Here is a 21,299-nt window from a genome sequence, read left to right on the forward strand (position 1 = left end):
GAGTTGCACTTAGTGCAAATGGGCCCGTCCTCCAGAAACCAAAGTGCTGGCTAAGGACGGCCTGAGAGTGGACAGCGAGGACAGCTGACGGGCCACAGCTCAGGAAGCTCTGACCAACGGGAGGATGCCCTGAGCCCAGGGCTGCGGGCCGAGCTCCTGCCGGTGTTCACCTCAAGTCAGGACAGCGAAGCGAGCGGAGCCCGCACCCCCTAGGACACCACGTCACAGGGCAGCGGGGCCGGGAGTGCCCTGTGTGTGCACCCTCCACCCTTCCTCCCCGCTCTCCTCGCCCCTCTCCCCTGCTCCCCCTCCTCCCTCTGCTCTCCCTTTTCTCCACCCTCCTCCCCATGCTCTCCCTCCTCCCTGATCTCTTTCCTCCCCTGCTCCTCCTCTTCCCCTGCTCTCCCTCCTCCCTTCCTGTCCCTTCTCCCTCTGCTCTCCCTCCTCCCTACCCTCTTTCCCCTGCTCTCCCTCCTCCCCTCCTGACCCTTCTCCCCCTGCTCTCCCTCCTCCCCACCCTCCTCCCCTGCTCTCCCTCCTCCCCTCCTGACCCTTCTCCCCCTGCTCTCCCTCCTCCCCACCCTCTTTCCCCTGCTCTCCCTCCTCCCCTCCTGACCCTTCTCCCCCTGCTCTTCCTCCTCCCCACCCTCCTCCCCTGCTCTCCCTCCTCCCCTCCTGACCCTTCTCCCCCTGCTCTCCCTCCTCCCCACCCTCTTTCCCCTGCTCTCCCTCCTCCCCACCCTCTTTCCCCTGCTCCCCCTCCTCCCCATGCCCTCCCTCCTCCCCACCCTCTTTCCCCTGCTCCCCCTCCTCCCCATGCCCTCCCTCCTCCCTGATCTCTTTCCTCCCTTCCTGTCCCTACTCCCTCTGCTCCCCTCCTCTCCACCCTCCTCCCCTGCTCTCCCTCCTCCCCTCCTGACCCTCCTCCCCTGCTCTCCCTCCTCCCCACCCTCCTCCCCATGCTCTCCTACCTTCCCTCCCTGCTCTCCCTCCTCCCTTGCCGCAGGCTCAGTGGCCGTGGTGGGTGTTGGGGTGTTGTGGAAACTGATCTGGGGGAAGCTGAGGCTCCCGGAGAAGGCAGGGGCGCAGGCGCCGGAGAGAAAACAGGGAAAGCGTCTTCCATGCGGCCGGCCCATTTGGTCTGTGGCCCCCACCTAGAACTGGCCCCCCAAGCCTCCCCGGGAGGGGTCCCTAACAGAGCCGGGGTCAGGCCGAAACACCACCAGCTGCGACCCCAAATCCCAAGTAAGTTGGAGAGAGGGAGAGGGGGACAGAAAGAAAGGAAGAGGGGCGAGGGATGGAGAGCAAGAGAGAGGGAGGGAAGGAGGGAGAAGGAGAGGGACGGGGAGGGAGGGAGAGGGGAGGGAGGGAGGGAGAGGCAGGGCAGGGCAGCCTTGGCCCAGGGCGGTCCATGCACCACCCGTGCGCGTGTGTCCTGCCGTGCCAGAGGCTTCAACGACAAGACAAACGTGTTGTTTGGCTGACAGCGTGGGGCAGGCTGGGCCGGGCCCTTCCCTGGCTGTCGGGGCTGTGGGGAGTAGGGGCGGGCGGGCGGGGGCAATGCGGTCTTCTGGAGGGAAGGTCTGCCCCGCCCCCAGTCCTGCCTGGCCCACGCCGGGGCCACCCCAGACTCTGGGCCAGAAGCACAACGGGAGTTTGCGGTGGCAGCTGTCTAGCGAACGTTCCTGCACGTTCCAGCACGTTCCAGCACATTCTGGTGTCCCTGCTTCGGCCCTGCTGCTCACCAGTCCCCGAGGCAGCCGGGGCTGGGCCCTTCGTCCCGATGCTCTGGGGCGCGCCTGGCCGCATGCGGCTGGAGAGGCAGACAAACAGGAAGTGAGGGCGAGCTGTGCCTGCGTCCACACCGCAAACCCCGGAGGTGTTTCTGTGCCTGCGGGCAGAAGCACCCGACTCAGCCCTGTGAGCCAGCCTGCCCTGCCCAACGCCCCCTGCTGCCGGCTCAGGGAGCCCTGCTCCCTGTCCCCTGCCCGGGGGGCTGAGGACAGGGATGGGGCACCGCCCTGGGCAGTGGTCTCTGGGTCATGGTGAGGGAGGAGCCTATCTGGATGAGACCAGGCCCACGTGGCCCAACCCTGCTGCCGTCCGTGGTCCCGGGGAGGACGGGGATGCCTGCCCAAGGTGGACAGGAGCCGTCCCCTCCCAACTCATGGTCCGGTTGTGGCCATGAGTACAGGCCCAGGCAGGGGCAAGTGCCCCATCGTGTCCTGCCGCCCACTGGCCAGGGGCTGTCTAGCCCCAGAGTGGCGTCTCGTGAAGCCCACGGGGATGTGGTCAGCTCGCGGCTGCCGGGGACGAACTCAGCCCACCGGGGGAGGCGTGAGGGAGGCTGAGGGGCCTTCGGGGCTTCTCCGTGGTGGGGGGTGGTGACTCATGCTTGGTGGTGGCTGGCCGGGTCATGTGTCCGTGCTTTACATACGGGAAGCCAGATGAGGAAGTAGGCTCTGGGGACAAGGAGGACGACGCCAACGGGCAGCCAGGGGTGCTCTTGGCACCTGGAGGAACCGCAGGCCCCAGAAGGCCGCTGTCCACCCCGGGATCGCTCCAGGAGGCTGCTGTCCACGCTGCGGCTCTTTCTAGGAGGCTGCTGCCCACCCCCGGGATCCCTCCAGGAGGCCACCGCCCACAGTCCTGTTTCGCAGAGTTCCTCTCGGCCCTGCTGGCTCGGAGGTGTCCCTCTGCCCCTCCTCACCCATCCCGCCACCCCCCCCCCCCCCCCCCGGCCCTCAGGCAGTGGAACCCTGGGCTCCTGTTCCTGATGGCCACTCTGCAGGGGGATCTGCCCCACACTGCCCTCTGCGTCCTACTGGGGGAGCGGCTGGAAACGAGGCTCCAGGACAGAAGCTCCTGACCCAGGGTGCCTGGCCAGCTGTGCCTGCAGTTGTCAGGAGCCCCGAGGTCTGGTCCTCAGACTGGCGGAGCCCTGTCCCGAGGCCGCAGTGCCTACATGATGCCCAGTCTGGGACGTGGGGGGAAGTGGCCACACCCCAGCCTGCGGAGACAGGGGCCTCTCGGGGCCAGCCCAGAAGGGCCACTCCAGACATGCCTGCTGGCAGTGCGCCAACAAACGCTCCCTGGCTTGGCCTGTGGACACTGCCGGAGTATCTGCCAGCCCAGGTGCCTGCCCAGGGCGTGCCTGGTCACTTGCTTCTCAGTGGCCAACCGCCCCCCCCCCCCGTACCCACAATGCACCTGCAGTGCCCCTGCTTGGCCTGCCCCGAAGGTCTGATTTGGGGCCCTGGAAGTTGTCCAAGGGGCCAAAAAGCTGGTGTGTGGCCAGAAGGGAGGTGCCACACCTCAGCCCATCAGTGCCACCCCCGCCCTGCCACCTGCCCTCAGCAATGCCCTGACTGCTTTGGGCACCGCTGACAAGGGCCATGGCTAGAGCAGGGGGCAAGGGGGTCCCCACATTCCCTCTGGAAAGGTGGCACCTGCCCTAACAGAAGCCCCACTCAGGGTACTTGCAGGAGGCCAGGGGGCTTGGCGTACGAGACCCACCCACCCGGGTGGGTCCTGCACCTAGGGGTGTCCCCTCCTGAGGACATTCCCCTTAAGGTCACCTGCACCAGCAAGAAGGGCCATGCGCTCCACACCTGGTATGGCCGCAGTGAGACCGCTGTTGGAGTTGGTGGCCAGTGAGAGGGCTGCCCCTGTCCATGACCCCGGGGTTGGGGTGGGCAGCTGACGTCCATGCGAGGCCCAAGTCCCGACCTCCTTCCCTCCCGGGGCAGTGAACTTCTGGGAGAGCCCAGCCTGCCTCCGCGTCCAGCTGAAGGAGGAAAACACCACCTCAGAGCCCGTAGACGCCTTTCTGAGGACACACACATGTAGGCCCACACGCGAGGCTACACACACACACACACCCCACATGGGCTTGGGCACGCTAAGGAACATACTCAGGAATGTTGTGTGCAGGTTCTCACACCAGGGCTCACCCACACACTTGGGACACACACACGCTCACACACACGTGCAGGGCCCCACCCCCCACGCTCACACACATGTACAGGTGGAGATGCCACTGTTCCAGTTTGCCATGTTTCTCCCCGTCCTTCCTGGTGGCAACAGGAAGTCCTAGAAAACCCACCCCAAGAGTTGCTCTAGGCTCATCACACACAACCTTGCAGGGGAGCAGCCCCAGGAGCTCCTGACACCACGGGGTGGTCACGGGGGGCAACAGACGGGCCAGACCGTGTGGCAAGGTGAGCACGGCACCTCGAGGTGCATGGGGTCACGGGTCCCTCCTCCAGAGGTGGATGGGGTCACGGGTCCCTGCTCTGGGGGTGTCTAGGGGTCGCAGTCCCCTCCACTCGGGGTGCATGGGGTAAAGGGCCCCTCCTGTAGGGGCGCACGACCGTGGGCTGGCCGGCTGGGACCAAACGGGGCAGACGTGGGTCCGGCCCCGCTCACGCCTCAGTCGCTCGGAGCCTGATTCTAACCCTGGTTCTGGCGGTGCCGGGTTCCTTTCAGTGCTGGAGTCCAGCAAATCTGTGCGTGGTTTGGGCTACTTGGGAGCAGCCGTGTGAGTCTCCCGCGGAGGTTCTGTGGAACGAACGTGCCGGGGGCTGCGGCCATCGCCCTCGGGCCAGGCGGGGCCATCGGCTGTGCCTCAAGGCAGCCCCGTCAGCTGTCGGCAACCAAAGGACAGCAAGGGCCACAGCGGCAGGGAATGACCACGCAGAACCACCTCACACACGCCAACTTTAATCGCCGCCACGGTGATGAAAGTCCCGGAAGGAAAGCAGAGGCCGCGGGCACGGTGCTGGGCTCACAGTGAAGGGCTGCAGTGCTCCGAGTCCCCGGGCACTCGGCCAGCTCGAGAGGCGCCTCCTGGCGAGCGGCTCAGGACCGTCGAGCCGGCCGTGCCAGCGGCCACGCGGACGGCCGCCTCAATACTGACCGCAACCAGCACAGCATAAACCGTCGGCCTCCGGGAGAAACGTGTGGCCAAGCCAAGTGCCGGGCGTTGGGGCTCTCACAGCGGCTCAGAGCATCTCGTCTGTGGAGTCCAAAGTCAATTCTGCGAGATCTGCCAGTCCCGAGCACAGGGCACGGGTGGGGCTCCCAGCGCCCACCTCGGGCGCTACGCCACGTCCTCCAGGTAGTCGGCCACGTCGCTGAGCTGGGATATGCTCAGGTCCTGGGTCAGCTCGTCCAGCTTGGGGCGAGGAAAGGAGAGAGCTGGGTCAGCCAACGCGGGTGCCCGTGCTGTGGGCGGCCCTGGCCACGGGTGGCCGGGCGGGACAGCTCTCCACAGCAGCCTCCTTGTGCCTTCCTTCTCCCAGAGGACCGCAGGCCCACGTGGCACCCGCAGCACAGGGCCACGGAAACAGCCCGGGCAGCTCTAGCAACTTCCGGGGGACACTGCCGGCCTCCACAGGCGCCGTGCAGAGAGGACACAGGGTAAGGTCAGAGCAAGGGACGGGAGACCCAGACACTCGGCACAACCTAAGGGCCCGGCAGGAGTGGTCCCCGCCACACGCGCATCTGAACCCAGGCCGACTCTGGCCAGGCACCAGGAGTTGTGTGCTCGGGCGGGTCCCCATGTCCCCTGGACAGCGGCTTGGGAGAGGCAGAGGACAACATGCCCCACCCGCCCCCTCCCCAGACAGCGGGGTGTCCCCCGGGCCGGCTGCAACGGGCCTGGGCAGCACCAGGGCAGCCTGACCTACTTTGTCACTGGTATTGAGGTCACCGGCGCCCACAGAGAGGTCTTCTTCAATCTCTTCGCCAATACTTAGCTCGCTTCTCTCTGAGCGATGGCTGGTACTGATTTCAGGGGAAAGAAAAACGAGAACCCTAAATACAGACGCGAGAGCAGGCACCGTCCTTCCGCCTTGCAGGGAGCTGGTCCGCTCCGGCACGCAGCAACATGACCGCAGTGGCCAGGGGGGGAGACGCCGGCCAGACCCACTGGGCCTCTGTCCATGCACCTACACGGCACTGCGGGGAAACACCCAACTGGGCAAAAGCCCGGCCAGACACACTCTCTCGATCCTGACGTTCCTACGCCCACAGACGTCGCTTCCAAGTGGAAACCCCGCTCGTGGGGCAGCACCCATAGGTCAGCCACCTCGACAAGAGGAAGAATCGTCCCAAATCAGAGCACTGGCCGGTGGGAAGCGCCGGGTGGGAAAAGCGGCAAGGACCCCGGGCGGCAGAGCTGCCAGGGCTGGCCCCAGGACGCGGGCACCAGGACGGCAGGTCGTGCGCTAGACGGAGCCGAGGGAGTCGGCGTCGCCGTGGGCAGTGAGGCGGGGTCACTGCCAACGCAGGTGCGAGTGGGCGGGAGGCCAGTGACTTGGAGTCGCCACCACAGCCGAGACCCTCAGAGACGCTGGAGGGGGCGGGGGGCTGACCAGGCTTCCCTCTTTCACACGTGGACGTGCGTTGCGATTTATCGATATAGCACGCGACTATTTTCTTGGAGAAGATCTTTCTGGTTTTATTTTAGCCACCACGGTCACGTCTTTCTTACCTATTGAAATCGTCGGCATAGTCGTCCTCTCCCGTCCCTGGGAAACGGAAGCAGGAAAGGGCATTTAAGGAAACGCACACCTCGGTCTGCTACCTCCAACACGTTACCCTGGGGCCCCGTTACAGACCTGGAGGCACCGTCAAAGACACGGAACGCTCACCATGTCCTCGTGCCCCCGGGAACACGGGCGGGCACCAAGGCGGCTCCTGGCACCAGAGCGTGCCCTCACCCCGCGTCCCCGCTCGCGACTGGGCACTAGGGCCAAGTGCTGCTCACGGGACCCAACAGACGCGACGCGCTCTCGCTCCGTCTGACCCACCAGCCCCACCGAGGAGCAGCCAGGACAGGGCGACCAGAGTGCCCGGGGAGAGCGTGCTCAGACGCCAGCTGGTCCCGTACAGTGGCAGAAGCCCTGGGACGCGGGGGCCTTCCCCACCCGGGGTCACACCAGGGCACGGGGAGCTGGGGTGACCCACCTGGGGTCACACCGGGGCGCAGGGAGCCAATCAAACAAGGCTGCCGCCCGAGCCCTGGGGAACGCCGCCTGGCCTTGTCCCCCTGAGTGCAGACTCTGGGCCAGGAGAGCGGAACAGAGGGGTGGCAGCCGCCGGGACCCAGGGGACGGACAGGGACTCAGTCACCCCTCCCCGCACTGCCCAGCCCTGGGTGCTGCACAGGGGAGCAGAGCAAGCCCCCAGTCCTGCCTGCGGTCTGCAGCTGCAGGGTGGGGGCAGGGCGGGGAGGTCTCCCAGCCCCACCAGAGAGCCCGGGAGGGAAGCGGGCAGTGGGCAGGGCCGTGAGCTCCCGGGCTGTGGGGGGCAGGGGCACGACCCCCAGGGACAGAGGACAGGTCGTGAGGGGCCGTGTCCGAGGGCTGCCAGGGGCAACCGTTCGTCCCATCTGCTCTCCGCTGTCCTCCCCAGTCTGGCCGCCGGGCGGCCCCTGTCCAGGTCCAGGCAGGCTCTTCGCGTGCAGGACCAGGAGGCCTCACGCCTGCCCCTCTCCCGCCGGGTTCCCGCGGACAGTACCTGGCCCGAGGGCTCCGGCCTTCTCGCTGGCCACTCTCACGTCCTGCCCTGCAGAGAGAGGGTCACTCAGCCTCACCCAGGACAGCGCAGAAGCCCCACGGCACCACTTGGGGGCACAGGGTGTCAGCGCAGCCCAGCCCAGGGGGCAGGGTCTCCCGGCCCCACCCCACCAGGACCACGGGGGCTGCCCGCAGGTACTCGCCTTCTGACTCCCTCGAGGACACGCTGCCCGGGGCGCCCAGTCTGCTGCTCAAGGTTGGCGCATCGGCCAGTGGGGCCAGGCTTCCCGCCGGCTTTCCGGGCTCACTTCTCCTGAGAGACAAGCCGGCGGTTACGTGGGGCCCCACAGCATGGCCTGGCCATGCGTCAGGGGCCCGTGTGACGGCGCTCAGCCCTGCTCCCAGAAGCTGACAGTGCCCACCAGCCACTGCCTCGCGCCTCCTCCCGCTCCCACAGGAGACAGGAGAGAGCTGTGGGCGCGGACAGGCAGCCCAGGACACGCCCTGTGGTCCCCGGTGCCCACCAGGATGGGTGCACATTGGCCAACACCAGGAGTGACCACCCAAGCCCAACCACAACCAGCCCCCTAGGGCCCCCTGCAGTCCCCACCCACCCCTCAGACCCCTGACGCCCCCACCCAGTCTTTGACCCCCTGCAGCCCTGACCCAGCTCATGAGGGTGACCCTTCACCCTCGCGCCTGTGACTGACCCGGTGCCCATGAGGCGCAGGCTGTACCTCAGAACACCCCGAGGGTGTCCAGGTCCCCCCCGCCCCCCAGGGAGGCCTCGGGGTCTTGGCCACACTTCCTGCCTCAGCCCTGCACTGTCACCCCACTGAGCCCACGGGCAGCACCACGGCCACCGCACACCTTCCCAGGCCGGGCCTCTCAGGGCCCCAGCCTCGACGCCCCTCCCTCCTGCTGCAAATGTCCCCTCATCCCGTGCCCAGCTGCACACTCCGCTCTCAGCAACCCCGGGTCTGTGCCGGACGCTGCCGGGCTCTCACCAGCCGAACGTGTTCTCAGACTTGGGGACGGGATCGTCAAAGAAAGAATCTCCGTCCAGGTCGTCCTCGGAGGCGCGGGCGTCCCGGGTCCTGCCGAAGAGCGTGCCCGCCCTGCCCTCGGGGCTCGCCGGGTGGCGGCTGCTCCGGCTCCTGGAGTCGCTGGAGGAGAGGCTGGTGTCACTGGCCTCCGTGCTGCCCTTCTGGAGGGGAAAGGGAAGCGCCGCCGTGACCGGGAGACACGGGGCACAGGGGGCCAGGCATCGGGTGGACGGGCCCGGGTCTGTGTGCAAGCCAGGCCAGGGTGGTGTGCACGGCACATGTGCACGCGTGGGGAGAGGCTGTGCATGCAAACGTGTGGGAAGAGGGCGTGTGTGCACGTGTGTGGGAGGGTGTGAGTGCACATGTGTAGGACAGGGCATATGTGCGTGTGCGTGTGGGAGGGCATGTGCACATGTGTGGGAGAGGGCGTGTGTGCATGTGTGTGTGCGAGTATAGGTGCATGCGTGTGGGAGAGGGCGTGGTGCACATGTGTGAAAGAGCACGCGTGTGGGAGAGCATGTGTGCACGTGTGTGGGAGGGCTGGGTGCACACGTGTGTGGGAGAGCGTGTGTGTGCACGTGTGTGGGAGAGTGTGGGTGCACACGCGCGTGGGAGGGCTCCTGGAGCGCCCACTGCTCCGTCTCCAGCATGGCTTCGAGGCTCCTGCAGGCAGACGTTCCACTCCTCCTCTGCTCACCAGGAACCACTTCTCTATTTCGTGTATCTCGGGGCCCCCATTTCCTCCCTTCCTCGAGAGCCACCCTGAAGCCCAGGCTCCCCGACAGACCAGCGGAGGCCCAGGGCCAGAGCAGGGAGGGCGGGTCAGGCCTGGGTGCACGCTGGTCCTGGGCCCGGCCCCTCCGCGTCCTGCCAGTCCTCAGACCTGCAGCCGGCCAACACCAAGGGCTGAGGGCCCACTGCACGGGCCGGGGGAAGGGCCCAGCTGCCCCGCCCACGGTTTGGGTGCAGACCCCAGCCCTGCCAGCACTGGGGCACGGGTGGTGCCGCTGTGAGCCTCCTGCGGGAGGAGCGCTGGTTTCCCGCACGCCAGCAGAGAAGCGGGGGAACATGCCCAGCCCCCCTCTGCAGCGCAGGGACCCGAGAAGCGCGACTCTCCGGGGACACGCCACTCACCGAGCCATGGCTTCGTACGCAAAACCCGTTTCCACAGACCCGCCACCCTCCGTTTGGCCCTCAAACCAGGGAGCAGGGGGCGTGGGTGACTACAGGGGTGGGGCCGGGAGGAGGGTGCGGGGCCTGGGGACTGTGGGGTGTGGGGCAGGGCCTGAAGGCTGTGGGCGGGTCCTAAGAGCTGGGACAGCCCCTCCAGGCAGCAACTGTCCTGCGGACAAGGGGCGACTCCCTGGTCCTGCTAGTCTCAGTGCACAGAGACCTGTCCTGTCCATTTCGAGTATCAGGGGACTGGGCAGCAGGCCCCATGACGGCCACCGTGCTGTCACCTGTGCACGGGATGGCACCAAATGACACGAACCGAACTGTCCTGCCGAGGGGCCAGCACCCAGAAGGGGGCCAGGCACCCACTGCAGCAGGAAAGGCCAGGGCTACGGCTCCCAGGACACGGGCAACCCGCCTCCCAGCCCGATGGAGAAGCCCGAGGCCACAGACCTGGCGGGTCTCGCCCCACTGAGCTTCAGAACTGCATCCGACATCTTAGTCAGCGACCAGTTCTCCGGGGCGAGAAGGTAGCAGTGCCCAGAACAGCAGAAACAGACTCTATCCCACAAGAGCCAAATCCCTAGAAAACAAGAGTCTGGAAAACACTATCCAGACCCCGTGTGACCAACACTGCCCGTAATGCAGTGATGTCAAGGGCAGAAACAGGAGTCATGCAAGACTATTTTCCAACCTCACACACGACTGCATTCCTTTCCCGAAGGTCCTTGGCCCGAATCCCACGGCCAGAGCTGCTATGACTGGCTGTGAGGGGCTGGGAAGTGACTACAACAGTGACACGACTCCACAGAGCACAATGGCAGGAGTCGGCTGACACTCTAACCACTTGAGATCCATCTCATTTAAAACTGCCAGTCTCTGGAGAACAGTTTTGCCCTGTGCCTGGCAAACAACTGCCCAGAGGTCTGTGGTTTCCCACTGATGAACACCACTCAGCTACGGCACCCATAGGTGACAGCAAGCAGGAGTGGAAAGCCCTGAGTCACGAGCCCCAGGCTTGATTAGGGTGTGAGTTGAGAGGGCGGGCAGCGCTGCTCAGGCCGCCTGCTACCTGTGGCACGAGCAGACCTCTTAGGGGTGAGAGTGTGACTATGTGTCTGTGTGCAAGGCCCACCACTCAGGTTGTGAGTGCGAAGAACCTCCAGTCGGGGGGGGGTGTGTGTGTGTAAGGCCCATCCACTAAAATGAACATTTGGATGGGACGGAGAGACAGCACAAGTGGGAAGGCACCTGCCTTGCACATGGCCAACCCGGAGTCCAACCACTGCACCCGGTATGCCCCCAGCCCTGCCTGTCTTAATGCCGGAGCACAGACACAGGAGTAACTCCTGAGCACCGATGGGTGTGACCCACAGAAAGTCCCAACGATCACGCTGGCTTTCCCTCCAAGAGCAGAGAAAGCGCACAGGACCCCATCAGTGACAAAGCTGGGCTTGCCCGGTGTTTTCAAACAAGGAACAAGTTAGGAGGTGCCGTTTCTTAAGGGCGAGAAGGAAAAGAGCGAAACTCCTCCAGGCATTCCCCCTAAGACACATGAAACCGACGGTGAGAGGCCCGCGCTCTGACGTGGTCACCCGAAGCATCTCACTGTGAACAAGAAGCGTCTGCCTGCCTGGGAGCGGCCGCACCTGCGGTCTGCCGCGTGTCTGAGGGGCTCCCTGCGCCCGCTCCGGGGACAGCACCCGGGGGTGGCGGCAGAGCAGAGACCGGTGGGGCTCCGGCAGGGCTGGCACTCCCTGACAGCGTCCTGCCCCTGGCCTCGGCGGGTGCTGAGGCCCTGCACATGGCGGGGGGTGCTCGCTGCGCTCTGAGCCGCCACAGGGACCGAGCAGGGGCGTGTGCCCGGGGGGGCGGGGGGGCTGGCACTCAGCACCGCAGCACTGCGGGTGGGGGTGCCGGAAGGCGGGTACAGGGGGGGAAGGGACGGGGGGCCGGAGGGCTCTCAGAGCGGAACCGTCCGCGGGACGCAGGGGCCCTGACCTCCTGCCCGTGGCTGCAAGGCCAACGAGGTCCCCATCAGCGTCCAGGCGCGGGGCAGGGGGCACAGGAGGGAGCCCTGGGGAGGGTGTGGCTCTCGTTACCTTGGCGCCCGGCTTCCGCCTGCTCGTCTTCTTCTCGCCTTGGCCTTTATACCTGGGTATCTGAGCACGAGAACGGAAGGGCACTCACCAGCAGATACCCGCTCCACACCCAGCGGGCGTGGGCACGAGAGAAAAGGGCCTCGTCAGGAAACCCTGACCCGCGAGCTCCCCCCTGCCCGGGTCCTGGGTCGGTGGCAACGCCCTGCTCGGAGCAGGCTCAGCTGTCTCACTACTCCGACACGTACGCTCCGGGTCCAGAGCAGACAACGGCGGAAGAAGCAGACCCGGAAAGCCGGGTCTGAGCCCAGGCCACGTCCCTAACACACGGTCCCCCACCCAGCCGGGCCTGGGACCACAGGGTGCTCCAGGCCTCGCAGGCCCCCAGCTGGGCCCTGATGTCACCACCCAGAGACAGCAGCCCTCAGCGGCAGCCCAGGGACCACAGCAACCCGCCCCCTGCTGGGTCACAGCAGCCCCGAGCCGGGCTGAGAGTAAGGCCACACCCGTGGCTCACCAGGCAGTGATGGGAGGATGGGCTCACTGGAGCACAACTCACGGCTCCCTGAACCGTGCAGAGAACATGCCTGACAGGCTGGGAACGGAGACCCCAAGCTCTAGAGGCCCCACGGCCGAGACCCAGGCTGCATCCGGCACCTCCCAGCACCGCCAGCAGTGACCCCTAACGTAGTCCCCGAGTACCGTGGGGTGGCCCAGAGTCAAAGCAGATTCCCAGTCACAATTCACAACGCTGAGATCTTTAGAAAAGGCTTCTGCAGGGGCGACCGTGTGGAAGTGCAGCTCAAACGCAGACCTTATGTGGAAGGTCGACACTGGGAAAACGCTTCTGAAAAAGGGTTTTTGTTTGCTGGAAAGACAGCCCGCAGCAAACCAGCGTGGCGCTGGAACAGACGCCTCTCTGACCACGGGTCAGAAGGGAATCTCCAAGGACACCCCACATCAACTTCAGCGAATACCGACAAGTAGCTGAGAGCACGAACTGGAGCAAAGACAGCCTCTCCGACAGTGCTGGGAAACTGGAAACCGGAGAACCAGACACAAAAGCAAACCTGGACCCGCATCTCACACCTTATACAAAAGTCAACGCCAAGTGGGTCAAAGACGAGGTCAGAGCTGGATCTACAAACCACGGAGGGAATTACAGGCAGAGGCTCCGAGGTCTGGTCCTCAAAGGGGTCTTCAACGATACGGCGCCACCGGCAAAGGCAACAGGGTCCAAAACAGACACGTGGGACACCAGAGAGTTTCTCCCCGGGAAAACAAACACGGGCTAAAACTAAAAGCCAGCTAAGGGGGAATGACTATTTGTCGTCAGGACATCAGACAAAGGGTTGATATCCAGGATAAAGCACTCACAAAAATCTGCGATAAAAATCCCCCCCAAACAACATCAAAAAGCATCAAAAAACGGGGAGAGGAAATGAACAGGGACTTCTGTGAGGAAGGGCGACAGGTAGCCAGCAGGAAGCGAATCACCATCATTTGCTCTGGGGGAATCAGGGCGATGGTGAGATGCCGTCCCACACCAGGGACAAGGGCAGGTACCAAAAATAACAGGGACGGTCTGAGTCGGCGGGGATGCGGTGAAAAGGGACGGTCCCCCACCGCCGGCAGGAAGCTGCCTCGCCCAACCCCGCTGGAAAAGAGCATGAACGCAGCAGCCACGCCATCCGCTGCGACCAGCTGGACCTGAGAAATGCGTGAACGGAAGTCAGCCCGAAGGAGGGCAGAGGCAGGGCGGTCCCACTGCTAGCAGCGTGACGGCACGAGGGGACGCGTGTTCGCAAGGGGGCTGCCTAGACCACCCAGGCCCCGAGCCCGGGGGGGAGATGGGAAGAGACTGGGGGGAGCAGAGGTCCAGGGGTTCAGGCACGTGGGTGGCAGAGGAGGAGAACCGGAGTCGGCACCACCGGAACCAGCGACCAAACTCGACTGAGCAAACTCGGGAGGGGCCTGGGGACACCGGGCGGGGGGTCGGTGCTGGGCGCTGCTCGTCTAAAGCTCAGCCTCTGGGAATCAGGCTGCTTTCATCAAATACATTTTTGTAAGAAAAAAGACAACTTGCGGCGAGCTCCACGCGGCAAGAGGAAAGCGCCTGGGCACAAGGCGAGGGGCGCGGCCACAGGCAGCCCCCAGAGGCCCGCACACGGCACCGCGCTGCTGCTGGACCGGGCAAGACAAAGCCCCGGACCTCCGAAGGCGCAGCAGCGCCCGCTGACCGCAGGCCCGGGTCCCGTGGCGGCTGCCCAGAGAAGCCTCCACTCGCCACTCCCGTCCTGGAAGCGGGCGCCGCCATCAGCCCTGCCGGCAACACCACACCCGAGAGCCGGGCGGGGCAGTCCCGCGTGCAGCCCGGACCCCGCAGGCAGGCCAGCACGACACAGACCCCTGGAAGCGCAGCCTGGGCACGGAGGTCTCCGGCGGGAAGCGTCGCGGTTCCAGCGACAACACTCCACGCGACACCCTGTTCCAGACCCAGACCCCGGCCAGAGGGAACTGCAGGCTGCAGCGAGCCCAGGGGCCCACGCCGAGGGTCTGCAGCGCAGCCGGGAGAGGAGGGCACTCACCTTGCTGGGCGCTGAGTGCACGCTGGCCTTCCCATCGGGGGACTTCGGGGGAGACGGTGGCTCCGACAGCGTCAGCGCACCCTGAAACGGTCGAGACTGTCACGCTCCGGGCCAGACCGTGAAAACGTCAGGCTCCCCCCGGGCCCCACGTCTCACCTCCCAACTCACCCACACGCGCTCACAGCCCCTGGGCCTCGCACACACTGGCGGCGCCCGGGTCTCCACAGCCCTGTCCCCGCGCCCGCCCTCCTTCGGGACCTGCTCCTGCTTCATTTGACGGCCAAGAAAGCTGCCCCAGAGCAGCTGGCGGACACTGGGTGTGGTGGCCTCAGACCCCGAGACAGGGCGGGAACCCGGGACCCTCGCTACAGCCCCTTCGCTCCAAACGCAGCTCTCTGGGCCTGGCCCTGTGCCAGGGCTTATGGGCAGCTCCTGGGTCTTCCTGCAGGAAGTCACCTCTAGGGCCCGGGCGGCAGGCTAGTGGGCAGCGGTGCCTCACATGTGGTCACTCTGGGTTCCAGCCCAGCACCCGGAGTCCCCGAGCACCGCCAGGAGTGATTCCTGAGCACAGAGCCAGGCGCTGTCCCTGAACATCGCTGGGGGAGGCCCCCAAACAAACAAAAACCCACCTTCAGCTGCCCTGACCACCCTCCTGCCGGCCTGCGGCCTCCTGCAGCTCCACATGTGTGACCCGAGCGTGCCTGGACAGTCACTCCCAGCACAGAGCTCTGAGGGGAGGGAGCCCGTGCTCACCGTGAGGCCCGATGAAAGCCAAGGGGCGAGGCGTGCCCACATCAGACGCAGGGTCTGTGCGTGGGCCAAGGACAGCGGGTCACTCCCTCGGCTCGGGGACAGGAGATAGGGAGGGACCAAGGGCGGGGAGACACAGCGGGGTGGGGGCTGCGAGGGACCCCGGCCAGGAAGCAGGGAAGGAGGGGGAGCACGTCCCGACCCCGGGCTGTGCCCACCCTGCCCCCGGAAGGCCATGCCCCACGTCTGGTGGGCTCCGTCCTCGATCCTGCTGAGAGGGCGCGGGCGGGCGGGGGTCCACCCCAGGCTGGCTTCTGCCGTGGTGACGGGACCGAGCTCCACGGGAAGGGCCGCAGGCCGCAGGCCCCTCAGGAGCAGCAGGAGAGGCCCTGACCCCCAGGCTCCAGGTCAGACGCCCACAGGCCCCAGGGCAGAGGCGGGAGTGGCCAACCGTGGAGAGCACCCCCAGACAGAAAATCCTGTGCCGACCCGTCCCCATGCCCTGCGGGAGAGCCCCAGGAGGGACGGAACCACATACAGCAGGAGCGAAGGGGGACGGGTGTCCACTGCAGAGACGGCGCAGCACTGCCCGGGGGCGCTGGGAGCCTCGTCTCACCTCGGGGTGGACGCCAGGCGTGAGCAAACAGCAGAGAAGACCAACGTGACAGGAGCACACACGCCATCTATTACACAGCTGCCCGTCACACGGCGGGCGGACACAGCCAGGCCCCGTCACAGGCGGGCGGGCGGGCGGGCAGGGCGCAGCCCGCAGCTCACCTCCGCGCAGAGGAAGCCCTTCTCCTTGTGCTGGCACCGTCGGAGCACCTCCAGCAGCAGCGGGCCGCCCACCGTGCCTTCCGCCTCGATGATGCCCAGGTCCCGGGCCAGCTTCTCCCGCCCGTCCAGGCCTTGAAGCTAAGGGAGAAACCAACGTAAGAACGGCAGTGCGCCACGACAGAGCGACGTTTTCGAGAGAACCGTCGAGAAACTGACACCTTCCCACAGCTTTCGAACGAGACCCACTTTCATCGCAACACGCGTGCGCCACCGAACGTGAATGACGCAACGTTCGCTGACTAGCAAACTCGCAGTCACACGAAGCAGGGGCACCGCTGTCAGCGAGGACGCAGGAAGCCCCACGCCGAGACACTCGGCCCTTTCACTGTCTAGTTTCAGCTGTAACAGTCGTCTGAGGGGAGAGATGAAGAAAATCGTCCTTACTGTGCTCGTTTCAGGTTGAAAAACCGCCAAGGTGAAATCCAGATTGAAAAACTGCAGGAACTCCGCCACGAGACTGGCCGCCAGCCGGCCTGCAGGGCGAGGGTAGGGTGAGCAGGGCTCGGCCCAGGACGGGAGGGAAGCACTCAGCCCAAGTCTGTCTCTGCAAACCCTAGCCCAGGGCTGAGACGGACTCCCGCATTCCTCTGGGATTACCGATACCCAACTACTGTGACAGGAGGGCAGGATGACATTTCAGAAACGGATTACTTTTTACAGTAAAACTGTTTCACCAATGATTTCTTACAATAAAATTTAATAGCAATGGAAACAATCACAAAATAAAGTGGATTTTAAACAGCGAATTGCTAAGAGCAAGGGCTTCAGGAAGAAATCTAAAACCCCCGGTCCATCCCGAACGGTCCAAGACACGGACGGGCAGAGACAGAATGGGAACAAGACGGGCGTCTTACCGTCCTTCGTGTTTAAAAACTTTCTCAGGCTCTCGTTTACTAAAGGAGTTTTGTTCTGTCAAAGAAGGAAACATCGTAAACGCAGTGTTAATGATCTTAAAAACAATCACAAAACACTCAGATTCAAGTTTGATTTTCAGAGGTAAAAGTAAAACGCAGTCACTCAAAAAATCACCCCCTACCAATTACCACAGGAAGTGTTTTGAGCTAACAGCACCTCAAAGTAAAACGAAACATTCACTTTCAAACGTCTTATAAATAGCTCGTTAAACTGCAACCCCCCAAGTCTGTCAGCGCGTGACATGGCCCTCCTGCTACTCATCTGCTCTCCGGGGCTGAGGAGCAGCAGCTGTCGGCCCAATCCCTCAGCCCCGCCTGGGCTGAGACCCCCGAGGGACAGCACCCACGTGGAAACGGGGAGCACAAGCGGCAGCCGCGCCCCAGGGGGTGGGGAACGAGCTCCAGTGGCGTGTGGGCCAACACCGGGGCCGCACACTCGGCCCATCGGCAGAGGGAAGATCCCGCTGGATCCAACCTGCCGTGTGAAAAACTACACCCAAGCCACGAGGCCGGGGGTGGGGGGGGGGGGTGGGGGTGTCTGAGGGTCACTTCGTGGTCCAGCTCGTGTGTCCTCAGAAGAGAAAGCGCCAGAGCAAAGACAGGTGCCGTACTCAGAAGCATGTGGAGCTGGAGTCCAGCACCCACCGACAGCCGGACACAACCTCACCGAGAGGCCAGGCGTGGCCACAGCCACAGTGGGGCTCCCCAAGTGCCGGGTTCTGCCAAGGCCTGGGCAGCCTTGGGACACTGTTTCCAGGCACCACCGTAGCCGCCCGCCCGGAGACGGTGGCACAGGCATGGGGAGGGAGCCCAGACTGGCCCAGGGACGCAGAGGGTGTTTCTGAGGAAGTGGGGGCACAGTGGGGAGGGCGTTTGTCTTGCAACGGGGCTGACCTGGGTCTGACCCCCGGCATCCCACAGGGTCCCCCGAGCACCGAGCACCGCCAGGCGTGATCCCTGAGTGCAGAGCCTGGAGGAAGCCCTGAGCACCGCCCATAAACAAAAACAAGAAAAGCGAGGGGCGAGGTCTGGTGTGTAGGCCCTGCAAGGGCGAGGGGTGCTGTGGGCAGTGGAGCACTCGGCACAGTGGGGAGGACCTGGGGGCGGCAGAGGGAGACCCGGTCTGGCACTCAGGAGCGAGAAAGGCCTCAGGGAGGGTCCCGGGGGCTGAGTGTCAGTGACCGGTGGACAGATGCGGCCAGGGGAGCAGAGGCGGGGGTGGGGCGGCATCTCGCAGGCCAGCTGGAGGGAGCCCGGGAGACAGGCACGGCACAGAGCGCAAGGGGTAGGGGAGAGGTCCCTCGGCTTGGAATCTCCCGCTCGCTCCAGCAGTGACTGTGGGTGCTGAGGCCGAGGTACAATGGGGAGGGACGCAGGCCCCGAGGGCAAGGGGACAGGCCAGGTGGGCACGGCACACACTGTCTGCTCTCTGTGCACCCGTGCAGAGGAGGGGCCAGAGGGAGAAGGCCAAGCGGAACCAGTGAGCCAGGGCTCACGCTGTGGCCGGCGGGCGACCAGAGCTCACCCCGGGCAGGGCCCGGGGGGGGGGGGGGGGGGGACGCAGAGACTCCTGAGCACAAGGCCGGGAGTGCCGGGACCAACACGGGAGCACCGAGAGCGGGGCTGTGGTTGCGTGCTGAGGAGGACACTGTGAGTCATAGTAACGGGGTGTCTGGGGAAGGTCAGACTGGGCTGTGGTCCTGGGTCCCCCAGAGTACCGGGCAGGCCGGGAGGCCAGGTCAACCAACTGAGGGCCTACGGCACCCTCAAACCCCGCGGGCGAACCATCACTCTGAGGGTACCCAGGGCCTCCTGAGAGCACCCGGGAGCACCGCCCGCCTGACAAGGAAAGAAAACAGCAGCGGTGGCGGGGGTCTCCGAGCACCTCCCGGGGGTCTGTGCGGAGGAGTACGCCCCTGACAGCAGCAAGTCCAGGAGAGCCTGGTAAGAGCCGCTGTCGGGGGAGCAAGTGCCCTCGCAGGCTCTGCTCCTCGGCCAGGGGAACAGCATTCTGCACAGATGTCAGAAGCCACGGGGTGGGCGTACCTCGACTTTCTCTTGCTCCTCCAGAGCTAGAAACACAGCTGCTCGCAGCTCGGCCTTGGCAGGAGGGAAAGGGACAAAAGCAGCTTTAGGAACAGCTCCAGGGCCTGTGGCGCCCAGTGAGCACTTGCCGAGGCCCCAAGAACCAAAGTCCACAGGACCCCGGCTTGGCCCCAGCCCCAGCCCCGAGCCCGAGCCCCGAGCACATGCCCCAACCCAGGCCCCGCCCCCGAACCCAGGCCCCGCCCCCGAACCCAGGCCCCGCCCCCGAACCCAGGCCCCGCCCCGAACTCAGGCCCCGCCCCTGAACCCAGGCCCCGCCCCGAGCCCAAGCCCAGGCCCCCAAACAGGCCCCGCCCCCGATCCAGGCCCCGCCCCCAAGTCTCTCCACCCCCCCCCCCCCGCCTCCCGAGTCCGGCCCCCCGAGTCCAGGCCCCCAAGTCCGAGTCCGGCCCCCCGAGCCCCCGAGGCCCCTGGGCCCGCGCCGCGCGGCCGAGCAGCCCACGGAGCCCGCCGAGGGCCGGCCTGACCCCCGGGCCCGCCTCCGTCCCGCGCCGCCCCCACCTTGATGCGGTTCAGGACCCCGCTGCTCTCCAGCGTCTGCACCAGCAGGTCCCGCAGCTCCGTGTCCTCCTCGGGCCCCGCGGCCGCCGTCGCCGCCATTTTGCTTCTCCAGGACAACCGGCCAAGCGGCGCCCACGGCCAGCGGCCCCGCGGCCACGCCCCGCGCATGCGCGCCGGGGGCTTGTGACGGCGCGGCCGCGGGGCGGGGCCAAGCGCGAGGCGGGGCGGGGCCCAGGGGCGGGGGCGGGCCGCCGGGGGCGGGGCCGCGCATGCGCCCCGAGCGAGCGTGCCTGTGCGCGCGTGGCCTGCCTCTCCTCGCACGTGCGCCTGCGCTGTTACCGTGCGCCTGGTCTTTGTGTACACGCACCTGTGCACAGAGCCTGTGCACACGGTCACATCTGTGTGCGCACACCCACATTGCACCTTGACGTGGAGGAGATGAAGGAGGGGGCAGACGAGCCAGACCTCCTTTGGGTCGTCGCATGTTCATGGGCCCTTTGCTGGTCGTCTTACACCCCCCCCCTCCGAAAGGGCATAGGCAACCTGATTGGTTGTCTTACAACCCCCTTTAGGGGTGTAGGCAATCGGATGGGTCGTTTTACAAGCCCTCCTAGCATAAGGGCAGTGGCAATTCTACCAATCCTTTGAAGGGCATAAGTCTGATTGGTCTTTCCAATAGGACGCTAGCAGCAGTCAGAGACGGGGCACACATGACTTACAGGAACACGAGTCGCTAAGGAGAGAAGGACCGGGAGGTGGAAGAGAAGAGACGCAAGGAGAAAAGAGAAGTGTCTCCAGGCAGATTCCTGACTGTGCTGTTGCCGAAACATGCCTCCTAGAGCTAGGAAATCAAGAATTGACCTCTCGGGAGGTCAGTGTGCCCACAGGAACCTGGAGTTAGACATGGAGTGAGCACACATGTAAAAGTCTCTGCATGGATGTGGATGTGTGTGTGTGTGTGTGTGTGTGTGTGTGTGTGTGTGCACGCCAAAGAAAGCACCTCATGAGCTGACCAGGCAACTGATAAGCCCTTTGCTCTGTACATTACATCCAAGTCAGACAAAGGTTTTCAGTCAGGAAACATAAATCCACCAAGCTGCATTTGTGCTTTTTTTTAATTTAATGTTTTAAATCATATTTTATTTTCAGAAAGTTGTTCACAATAATTTATTACATTCAATATTACAACGCCAACCTCACCACCCGTTATTTCACGTACTCCCATCACCCGCAAAGCTTGCCCCTAAATAATTTGTTTTGCGTTGCTTATTATGGATAACCTGCAAAAATTGTTTCATAAAAGTTTCCTTAGAGGAAAGTGTGTGAAGAGAATTGCCGCTCACCCTGGAGCCATTAAGCCCTTATGCAAGAGATTATTAACCTGTTGTTACAAACGTGGCAAATGCGGCCGTGTGCTCTGGGAATTCCAAAATTTTTGACAGGGTGATACAGCTGGAATTAAATTTTTAACTGGATGGTGACTTTGGGGTCCAGAGGCATCTTGGCAGCTTGTGACTTTCTTCCGAGATTCATTTGTGAGTGCCTGGATCGTGGCCGTTAATAAGCTTGTATGGCTCCACAGGGCCAGAAGCAGTTTGTGGCGTGGCAGTCAGGCTCCGGAAGAACAGGGAGGTGGGGGGAGGTTGCAAACTGGGAGATCTCGGTCACAAGTCCCGCACGATCACGATCACGATCACGACCACCCTGTTGTTTGTCGATTGCCTCGAGCAGGTGCCAGTAACGTCTTCTTCGTCCTAGCCCT

At 64.6% G+C, this 21,299-nt stretch overlaps 1 protein-coding gene across 2 annotated transcripts; it reads right to left on the reverse strand.

Annotated features, from left to right (window-relative positions):
- Nucleotides 1–5,049: 5,049 nt before the first annotated feature.
- CEP43 (centrosomal protein 43) lies at nucleotides 5,050–19,707 on the reverse strand. Of its 2 annotated transcripts, XM_056124892.1 has the most exons (13): nucleotides 19,538–19,707; nucleotides 18,977–19,030; nucleotides 16,871–16,925; nucleotides 16,401–16,489; nucleotides 15,957–16,094; nucleotides 14,430–14,510; nucleotides 11,845–11,904; nucleotides 8,531–8,730; nucleotides 7,727–7,836; nucleotides 7,525–7,572; nucleotides 6,497–6,533; nucleotides 5,691–5,787; nucleotides 5,050–5,176 (listed from the first exon to the last, which is right to left on the reverse strand). In XM_056124892.1, the coding sequence occupies exons 1-13, from the start codon at nucleotides 19,703–19,705 to the stop codon at nucleotides 5,102–5,104; spliced, it is 1,212 nt and encodes a 403-aa protein (XP_055980867.1). In that variant the 5' UTR covers nucleotides 19,706–19,707; the 3' UTR covers nucleotides 5,050–5,101. The 2 variants fall into 2 exon arrangements, with proteins under 2 accessions (XP_055980867.1, XP_055980868.1); XM_056124893.1 differs by lacking the exon at nucleotides 11,845–11,904.
- Nucleotides 19,708–21,299: the final 1,592 nt, after the last annotated feature.

This window comes from Sorex fumeus, unplaced genomic scaffold (genome assembly GCF_029834395.1).
Source record: "Sorex fumeus unplaced genomic scaffold, SorFum_2.1 ptg000052l, whole genome shotgun sequence".
Lineage (NCBI taxonomy): Eukaryota > Metazoa > Chordata > Mammalia > Eulipotyphla > Soricidae > Sorex > Sorex fumeus.

What these genes read in the sequence shown, in the direction of transcription:
- CEP43 (XM_056124892.1), bottom strand. Translation starts at nt 19,705, where the DNA reads ATGCGCGGGGCGTGGCCGCGGGGCCGCTGGCCGTGGGCGCCGCTTGGC. An exon ending in GGGTCCTGAACCGCATCAAG is followed by an intron (nt 19,031 to 19,537) that starts GTGGGGGCGGCG and finishes CCTCCTGCCAAG; the next exon opens with GCCGAGCTGCGAGCAGCTGT. An exon ending in AGGGCTTCCTCTGCGCGGAG is followed by an intron (nt 14,511 to 15,956) that starts GTGAGCTGCGGG and finishes CGACCGTTTCAG; the next exon opens with GGTGCGCTGACGCTGTCGGA.